At 42.9% G+C, this 10,187-nt stretch overlaps 1 protein-coding gene across 2 annotated transcripts; it reads right to left on the bottom strand.

Annotated features, from left to right (window-relative positions):
• Nucleotides 1-4,088: 4,088 nt before the first annotated feature.
• On the bottom strand, nucleotides 4,089-10,187 carry TPBG (trophoblast glycoprotein). 2 transcript variants are annotated; one of them, XM_007425461.3, is made up of 2 exons: nucleotides 10,080-10,187; nucleotides 4,089-8,718 (listed from the first exon to the last, which is right to left on the bottom strand). In XM_007425461.3, the coding sequence occupies exon 2, from the start codon at nucleotides 8,474-8,476 to the stop codon at nucleotides 7,292-7,294; it is 1,185 nt and encodes a 394-aa protein (XP_007425523.1). In that variant the 5' UTR covers nucleotides 8,477-8,718; nucleotides 10,080-10,187; the 3' UTR covers nucleotides 4,089-7,291. The 2 variants fall into 2 exon arrangements, with proteins under 2 accessions (XP_007425523.1, XP_007425524.1); XM_007425462.4 differs by lacking the exon at nucleotides 10,080-10,187 and adding an exon at nucleotides 9,792-10,072.

Here is a 10,187-nt window from a genome sequence, read left to right as displayed (position 1 = left end):
CCAAGCCCTCTATCTAATACAGCATCCTGACTTTTGTAATGGCTGAGAGAGACTTATGGGAAATTCCCAAGCACGATATGTTGCCCAGGTCTTGGGACTTAGGAAATTCTGACTTTGAAATATTGACAGTCCTACATTTTGTGGGTCTCTTGCTTATTTTGCAATATAAAAGTTCTAGTAGAGGCTTGGATACACAGTGTAAAACAGGGATCACAGCTCAAATGGAGAAACTATCTGAGGTAATATTTGCAGTCTTGAACCTTTGAGCATTCACATTAATAAGCCCCACTGAACATTAAACCAAAATAATATCAGTCTGGATGGTGCTCAGAATTCAGTATATTCTATGTTTCGTGTATTCAAATATTCTGTTGGGTTAGGACAGAATAATAGCCCTTGTTCCCTAATTGCTTTTAAAAATAAAATAAAGGACAACTGATCCACTGCAGCTGATAATACTTAGCAAATATTATTTGTGCACAGTCCTTCTTTCCAGACTGATGGTTTCTATTCTGTCTATCTAATTATCTATAAATAATTCTAAGGATTTAGATTTGAGTAGTTTTTAATCCTATCGAGCAATCCAGTGTGGTCTTGTACCTATAGGTCAGTGCAAAGTTGCATTGAAATAACTCATTTTCAAGAGCCTTCCAACAGATTGTCTGAATACAGGTAATCCTCACTTAATGGTTCAAAGTTACGATGGTGTCCGAAAAAGCGATTTACAACCTGTACTTGCACTTATGACCATTGCAAACCGTTGCACCATCCCCCGTGGTCACATGATTGTGATCTGCGACCTTTTTTATGACAGTCATTAAGCGAGTCACATGGTCGTTAACTGAATTCCGGCAAAAAAGTCCATTGGGGAAGCCGGATTCGCTTAACAACCACGTGATTTGCTTAAAGACTGTTGTAAAAATGGCCATAAAGGTCTGGTCACATGGTGACTCGCTTAATGACTTCCCCGCTTAATGACCAATTTTCTGGTCCCTATTGTCGTTAAGTGAGGACTACCTGTACTGCAAGTTTCCAAATACTTAACATAACGCCCCCCCCCCAAAAAAACCTCTGTTTCTTACCACTCTGCAGGAACCAGCTTGAGATATTTCCTATGCTCCGGTGTGTTTGGTCCCTGTAGTTCAAACTTCACCTGAAGAAAAAGGGCCATATGGGACATCCAACTCAAATAAATGAAGGCTTAATTTTACAAGTACAGGTGAGTCAATAACTGAACTGGGCTGCTCTGCATAGCAGGCTACTGGTATTTTGAGGGGTACTTTGCATAATGGATAATAATAGGAGCCACCAATCGGTACTGAGATGGAATGGGAGAAGGATGTCTGATAAACATTTTCCCTGATAGATTTAGCTCCTATTTAACTGAAATGAACGATCATGCTCTAGAAACCAATGCTGTCCAAACTTTGAAAGATCTTTCTTGAAACCAACAGGGCAGAGTGCATTCTCAAGATACACATATACCCCTGGTGCTTCTGAAATAGTTCTGTCCCTGAGTCTACATTGCCTGCTTGGTTAAAGATTACACACAAGTCAGGACAGTTGCCAATGTTAGAGTAACCATAGGCAACTTGGTGTTTTCTAGATGTTTTAAACTTCAGCTCCCATCCACTCTGGACTGTGGGAATTGTCAAAAACATCTTGAGAATATCAGTTGCCTCCCCCATGTTAGAGAATCAAGAATATCGAAACCCTTCCCAAATTCTCTCCACAGGGAACCAAATCAAGCCTGTTTTTTTTTTTTCCCTTCTCCCTGAAACAAAATTACTTCCATTTTTTCCCTGTATGTAATTGCACTTCCAATGCAACTTCAAGATATGAAGGGGGGAAAACGCACAATAGTGCCCATATCACACATATTTCCAAAAGAACATCCTTCCATAGAGTTTTTCATCCACCACACAGCAGGCACATGGGAGCCCATGAAAATGGCAGGACCCTGTTTCAGTCAAGCAGGTTGTTGTCCACTTCATGCCAAGGACATAAGTTCTACCTTGCTTTTGCAGTACATAAAGAGTGAAATAAGGAGGTTGGAATTAGAAACTGTCTTGAACCAAGTCTTATTCTCCTTTCTCCCACACAGAGGTTTTTCTTGTTTTGGTCGAATTCATTCAGCCGCTGAAAAAAGAAAGACAAAATTAAATCAGATTTTTTTTTCATCTTGCCAGCTTTAACTGCTGCTCCTCAAATATCTTGACTTGAGAGGAAATTCAACAACTAAGTCTACTGAGCAGCAGTCAAGGCAGCTAGTTATCCAGTCCACTGGATCAGAGGAAGGATGAGAGAGAGAAACCACGTTTGAACTAGAGATTAAAAAAAAAAAAAAAAAGGAAATTTTCAAATTACTAATTCATAATGAGATCTTATCAACATCCTTGTCCGATCACTTTCTATTTTAATGGTTTAGGCACGCGTTGTTTAGGTGTTATATTTTAATAGTTTAGGCACACATAGAACATTGTTGAAACTAACAGGGCAGGCCTTTGATCAATGCCTGCACTACCAGATAGTTTTAGGGGAATAAGGATTGGGGTCCAATCATTGCATCAAAATGATTCTTTCTTATTCACTATTGCACATTAGTTATGTATGTATAGTCCAGCAATCCAGTTAGCAAATACATGGGTACAACTGGCATCCAAGAAAAGAATCATAGGGAAGCAAAACACTCAAAGGTTTTGAAACGCAAATCATAGGATTGCTGAAATGCCAGGTGACGTGAGAAACTGCTGGCACTCAAGAGAAGAGCATCTTTATTGTATTCAAAAGATCCTAGGCTCAGCCTCCAACATCTGTACATATAGGAAAGCCCCCATGAGAAACCCTGGAAGACCATCTATGAAGACCAGATGGTGAGGTGAATCATTTCCTGTCCTCAGGTATTGGGGGAAAAAAAAAATAGTACAGGCAATCATGATTTGGTTGAAAATGGTCAGGTAGATGAAGACTGCTGAGCATGAAACTGAGCAAACTCAGGGAGGCAGTGAAGGACAGAAAGGCCTGGTGCGATATGGTTCATGGGGTCACGAAGAGTCGGACACGACTTAATGACTGAACAACAACAGATGAAGACCAGCTTATAGTTTTTCTAGGCATCACCTTCACCTTTTTGCCTACTTCTTCCCACCCCAGTTGGAATTAATAGATTGCTATATGGAAAAGAAGAAACTTGGGAGAGAGAGGAGGGTGACAGGACAGGTCTTCTAATTTCATACAACAAAAGTAGCCACTTTCAGCATCTCCTCTCCTTTTCCTGAAAAAAATGCTGCTCAGCTATACGAATGCATCTAAGGGGAAGAGAACAAAAGTGAAGCTGGTAACGGCACTTCACGTGTAGTGTTGTGTGTGGCTGGCTACTCCTCACATCATAAGGTAGTTCTGCTTTTTGTGTACAGATGGAGTATCTTAATAGTTAAGTCTGATAATTGAAGTGTTACAGTAAACAAGGAGCCCCAAAGTACAGGCAGCCACAAGGCTGATGATACTGAGCTATTTGGAAATGTGATGTTTTTATAAAAAAGAATAATCTTCTGAGGAATAATGTAAGTTGTTCTGCAGACTCCAAGTGTACCTGGGGAAAGGTCTTCTTGACCTTGGGCCCTTTTCAACTCTATTCCAACTTCTATTTCCATTCTTGGGATGGAATGGCGTGAGTACCTATTGGGGTAATCCATTTTCCATTCCAGATTAACACCTGAATCTGAATAAAGTTCTTAGATGAGGACAAAATAGCATGACTGGTCTTGAAATACTTCCTTTCTAAAAGATTTTCTTGGCAAATCTGGACATTACACACTTTATAAACCGTAAATGCTATCAGCTGCTAAGGAAATAGACGCTGTGAACTATGCCAAGGGGCTCCAGTACCAGAAAAACCAGCTCTGAGAAAGAGAAATTAATACTTTCTAGTTATATGTTGCAGAGAAAAGGCAATACTGTACATGCATTTGTTTCAGCTGCTATAGGATTATATTCTATATATTTTAATTCTCATCAAACAGATAAAAATATCAGTCTATTGTTTAACAACAGTTCTAAGTGCATATAATTTGAGAGCAAATGCCCATCTAAACACATCATGTATTAACAAATGCATAGGGAAGCAGGGAATAGAACCAAGTTCCAAAAGAGAAACAACCAGTTCTTTAACATTATAATTGCCTTCCACTTGTTTCAAATGTCTACTTCACTTCAGCCAATCTGACCAAAACTGATACAGGAGAATACTGTATTCATTGATTAGGAAACATGCAAATGTGCTCAGGTTTTTTTTTAAAAAATGAAAGACTGATTCAAATTGGTCCAAATCTCATAAAAATATTATGGTATGGAATGCCATTCAAAGCCTTCATTGAAGAAGCTGATGTCTCCCTGTAATATTATCTGCTAACATAGGCATGTGTTTGGTTAGTCCTGTACACATTTCTCATGGGTCAAATTAAGATTTGCATTGCAGTATTGCTTAAGAGAATCCAGTGCACCTTCCAAAACTGAAATGTTACTTTTTAAAATCAATACAGACCTGTATTAAAAACATTGAAGAAATGACTTTAACAGTTATGCTGTCTGAAAAGGTATTTTTAGTTAGCACCTGCTGTATTTTATTTTTTTAGAAAAGTGCTTATATCAAAATAGAGTTGTATTACAAACTCTAGTAATGTCACAGACTAAGTAATGATTAAAATTAGAAAATTTGGATTTGTAAAACAAAAACATAAGTCAGTAGTACAGATTTTATTTTCTTTTCATCCCCCAAATATGGTATGATTTTAACAAATTTGCAAAAAGGGATTTAGCAGAACTTGCAAAAAGGGTGTGTGTATATGTGTACGGAAGCTTCATAAACAGTGGTATAGTTTAGCTATAAACATTCTGAATAATGGTAATTATTTTATACATGCTTAGATAGATATACATGCCATTGAATTCATTGGGACTTATTTCTAAATTAACATGTGTAAGATTGCTCTGTAAATTGCTACGGTAACTTGTTTGTGATTTATTAGACCTAGCTGAAATAACAGTATTTCACAAGCAATACCAAGAATGTGATACATTACATAACTTCCCAAAAATTGCTAAGGGCAACTTAACAGAAAGTGAATTTATCTATTTAGAGCTGATGTGCAGATTGGCATCACAGTTCATGCATTCCAGTTTGTTTCTAAGACTGTGTTTAATATACTTCCTGTGCTATCACAATGTTCAAACTGAAGGTGACACTGTGCTTTGCATAACATCTTTATAAATGTGCAGACACACATACGGCCATAGCTATGCACAAGTTAAACCATAAAATATACGTTTAAACAGATGCTATATCCCTCCTTGTGAATATTAACTGAGGTTTGAAGGACTGACTTGCATAATATGGCCTTTAGCTTGATTCATCTGCTTATAATTTCTGCCATATATATATGGCAGAAATTACAAGCTGATGAATCAAGCTAAAGGCAATATTATATTGCATATATATGGGTGATCCGATAGTTGATTGCTCCTCCACATTTACAGCCACCCGAGTCTGGAAAACTGTATGAAAACCATTCTTCTTAGTATTCCACTCTTCTACGTAAGGGACTATACAGGTGAACAGTTATGTCAGCCTCCCACCTTGAGGTTGGAAGATTTACCACCTCTCAACTGAAAACTAAGGCCACCTTAACTCCAACAGAGATGATGTATAATCAGATGCTGTTGCTAAGCATACTTATTTGGGAGTAAGCCTAGCACTCCATGGACTTACATCTTAAACATTTCTCCAAAAGTATATGTGCTTAGGTCCTCAGTCTAATTATTCCAGTTTAGATACATTAGGTATGATTTGGTCAAATTAAGCACTTGGAAAACTACTCTTTTTCCACAAGATGGGGTGTCACTGAAACTCATGGGACGTTATGGCTGGGTTCATGGGTTAAGCCATGATTGGTTTAATAATGGTGTGTTGAATAAGCCACAATTGGCTGGGTTCACAAAATAATCTGAGCAACAGTGAAACAATCCATATTTTAATTCAATGCAATATGTGATTTCAGTTTAAGATTCCTCACATGCGCCTGGGAGTAATTCTCACTGAGTTGCCAAAAGTAATGTTTTCATAGATTCAAAAAAAACTGCACAAGTGCCCATTACTTAGCAGCAAGATCCTGCTCCCAATTTCAGTGATTGTTCCAAGAATCAGTGGCCATTTAGTCCTTTGTCTTTCCACTTAGAGCTGTTGTACAACCACCCCAGGTAACAAGCAGCTGTGTAAAATGAGATTGTATAATAAAAGAGACGGCTGTTGACATGCAGTTTAACAAACAAGTGCAAATTATTATATCTTTGCATTTTCCTAGCCTGCCTAAAAATAAACATTTCCAAACAAATGTGTGTTTTTTTTTAAAAGGACATTCTTTCATATTTTGCACAATTTTTATCAAAAAGGAAAGTACCTTCATCCTGTCGTGGGCTTAATTTCCATATTATAAGAGGATAATAGCCAGGTTCAGCAAAACAGAAATTCATGTAAGAACATTTATTGAATTGTTTAACAGTGAAAACTCAGTTCATATGCAATTTATATGAGGTGAGGGTCCTTAAAAACACCAATTTTCACATAAATTGCAAATGCTTGTATCTTTTACCAAAAGCAAAACCATACAAGTGGTTTGCTCAAACAAGTAAAGAGCAAGCATGCAAATACTTGATTTTACTTGGCTAAGGGATTTGATTTTACTCGGGCTAAGGGTTTTCCCCTTAGCCAGGTAAAATCAAGTATTTGCATGCCTTGCTCTTGCTTGTTTGTACAAGCCACTTTTCTAAATATGTATGCAATCTATAGGCCTCTTCACAATTAGGAGGCATAAAGACAACCTTCTAGCAATCAGTAAAACATTTCTCTCAAAAAAAGTTGAGGCAGTCTTTGTTGAATGGTACTTTTTAATATGCGCTCATGCTTTGAAAATATCAGAGGGGGAAACAAAGAGGGAAATGTTCCTTATCTTTTTAGATGCTGAGAAATATCCAACCACGAACTGGTAGTGAGTTGCAAAGAAAACAGGCTGGAAGGTAGTAACGGGTTTCTTACATATAGCCTGGTACCATGCACCTCATTCATAATAACAATAATGTGAATGTTGTGCAGGGAGGCATAATTCTCTGCACATGTGAAGTCTCTGATGTCTAGGTGAAAAGGGGGCAGGAAGTAGATGGAGGGAAGGAATAAAGCTAAAGTCTACATTTCATGCATGGCTATCATGCATCAGGCCCACTTCCCCATAGTGTATCTTCAGACATCTGAGTTGGAGTTCAGGTTTGTTAGCCTGGGATCTGTGTTGATCTCGTACCTGTAGTGATAGCCCTCCATGTGGTCTCTACAGGCATCTCTGATATTATACATCCACTTTTTGATCCCCTTTCGGTTCAAATATAAAACCAGAAGGAAAATGGCACCAATGAGGGCCAAGACTATCCCAAGGAAGACGTAAGAGGTCTGCAGCGGGGTCTGGTCATCGATAGGAAGCAGGCAGCTGAGCTGTGACACATTGATGCTCACCAAAGAGCGCTCTTGTGACTCCTGGGGATAGGAGCACTTGAGGGCCCCTTTGGCCTCCACCTGCTTGTTCTCCTTCAGCCAGTTCACCAAGTCCTCGATGTGGCAGTCACAGACCCAGGGGTTGAGGCTGAGGTTGAGAGCCAGCAAGGGGAGGCCCTGCAGCTGCTGGAGGGTGTCATTCCTCAGGGTCTTCAAAGCGTTGCTGCTGAGATTGAAGCTCTGCAGCCGGCGGAGGCTCCCAAAGAACACGTTATGCAAACTCACCAGAGAGTTGTTATGCACATCCAGGTGCTCCAGATTGGGCAGCGTGGAGAACATGCTGGCCGGCAGATAAATCAGATTGTTATCCGACAGGTCCAAGCGCTTCAAGTTGAGAAGCGTGCCCATCTGGAGCAGCTCGGCAACGAGGAGCACGATGCTGTGATTGTAGAGGGAGTTGCTCAAGTCCAGTTCCTCCAAGGGGCTGCTGGCATTGCCCAGGGCCTTGGGGCTGAGCCAAGTGAGTGCATTATCACTCAGGTCCAGCTGCTTCAGGTGGGGCAGCCCTGCGAAAGTCTCAGCGCCCACCCGGCTCAGCTGGTTGCCCCTCAGGTTGAGGCTGCTGAGCTCCGAGAGAGAGGCGGAGAGGAAGGAGGCAGAGGAGAGGTTCCTGATGCAGTTACTGGTGAGAAAGAGGTCCTGCACGAAAGGTGGCCACTCGGGAGGCACCTCTGTCAAATTCTTGTTGATGCACTTCACTGTTTGGGCTGCCTCGAAGCACTCACATAGCGCAGGGCACAGGGCGGTTGGCAGTCGTGGCTGCTGAGCCCAAACCCAGCTGGAGAGGAGCAGCAGGAGCAGCAGCTCCAGTCCCCCAACTCCTCGCCTCTCCCCACTTAACGTAGGGGGTGCACAGCCCCAAAGAGAGCACCCCAGCATCACCGCCTCTTGCCAGGGCCTGTTCTCCTGTGGTGCTCCCTGGGCTGGTTCTGTCTCCAAACAACCCTTAGCTCCAGCACTCCCTGGAGGGCTGCTTCTTGGTCAAGCTGGAAGGTGGAGAAAGGAAGCCTGGAGGGAAGTCACAATTTCTTCCACACAGGCAGCTGGGCTGGGACACCGCGGTCTTGGAAGTAGAGGAGCAGCCCCAGGGATGGTCGTTTTCTGTTTCACGTCCGGCCACCCTTAAAAGAAGCAGAAACAAAGGGGAGGATGAGAGGAGCTGTTTGAACCGAGCCAGGCTGGGGAAGAGATCATGCTTTGCTCTAAGACCCTGCCTTCCTGGATGCTGCCAGCACATCCCTGCACACCGTCTCAAGATCATTTCCTCCTGCCAATGCCATCCCTTGAGTCAAACCACCAAACAGCCTGGACTGCAAAAGAGAGAGAGAGAGACGGAAAGAGAGATAGATGGAGAGAGAGGTCCTTAGATTTGTCTTGATGTATTACAGCAAGTTTTGCCAGCCTGCCTGTGTCTGACAGAGCCACACCCTCGGGCAACCTTCCCCAGCAGGGAACAGCAGAGGATAATGGGCATTGTAGTCCAAATACCTGGAGGGCATCTGGTTGGGGTATGCTTGTTTATTTGCTTTTAATAGATTTCTTTTCCTCCTTTGCTCAGAAGCTCAAGATAATATCTATAGTACTCCCTCTTGCAATCCCCCCAACAACCTTGTGAGGTAGGCTGGACTAAGAGCGGCTGGCCAAAAAGTCATCAGCGAGCTTCCATGGCTAAGAATGGCCTTGAACCTGGGTCTCCTTACCTTAACCACTATGCCACACGTTCTCTCCCTTACAACTTCTACAGATAAAAACATGTCCGTGCGCCTGAATTGCTGCTACTGGGTAAAACGCTAGGATTTCCCTCCCTCGCCCTTCTCTGCCGGCATCCTTTCAGAGGACTGGAAACGCAGCGTTGGGTTCAAAGGATTTGCTGTGGGCCAGCGAGTTACTCTAGTTCTTGTCCCTCAAAGGCCATGCTGAAAAGCGGAGCCTTAATCCGCGTTCGCTTTCAGAATTACGAGTTATGGTTTTGTTCAACCTAAGGAACACACTGGAGAAATCTGCAACTTTTCGCAAATCCCCTCCGTTGCCAAACCCGAAAGCCGCCGCTTTCCTTATTCATCTCCTCCCCTTCCAACTTTTCCAACATCCTCCTCCCCGCCACACCCCAAAAACAAGCTTCACGCCCGGGTCCCGGCGCTTCGACGTTCCCAACGGGAAAGCCAGCCTTCCCTCCCCTTCGCCCTACGGCTACCTCCAATCCTAGGAAGGCAATGCCCGCGAGCTCCAGCGGTTGCGTTTCCAGAGGAAGATGCGCGCGGTCGAACCGTAGAGCGAGACATCCCCCGCCCCTTCAGGCGGGCGTAAGCGGGGGCTGAATCAACCTGGGACGAACTGAGACCGGACTCGTCTCCCTCTCTTCTGGGGCGGGAGGGCGAGGGCATTTAGGAGCGGGTTCAGCCTGCAAGGCTCAGCCAAGGAAAGGAGCGGACGCGAAAGCAGTCCTTCCTCGCTTTCCCAGCCCCCGCCAGCATCAGCTTACCTGCCTCGCGCCTGGGCTTCTACTCCGCCAGTCCCGCGCAAACTCCCGGGCCGACTGGGAACTGCACGGCGCAGGCAGCAACTTTCCCTGCCCCCCTCTCTCCCGCCC

The sequence above is a fragment of the Python bivittatus genome, unplaced genomic scaffold (genome assembly GCF_059951505.1).
Source record: "Python bivittatus isolate LINGU-HERP-01145 unplaced genomic scaffold, Pbiv_v1 ctg000020_np1212, whole genome shotgun sequence".
Lineage (NCBI taxonomy): Eukaryota > Metazoa > Chordata > Lepidosauria > Squamata > Pythonidae > Python > Python bivittatus.
The sequence above is the reverse complement of the archived record's forward strand: the minus strand, read 5'-3'. Positions and strand labels throughout refer to the sequence as shown.

Excerpts from the sequence above, each read along its gene's own strand:
- TPBG (XM_007425461.3), bottom strand. The coding sequence starts at position 8,476 with ATGCTGGGGTGCTCTCTTTGGGGCTGTGCACCCCCTACGTTAAGTGGG.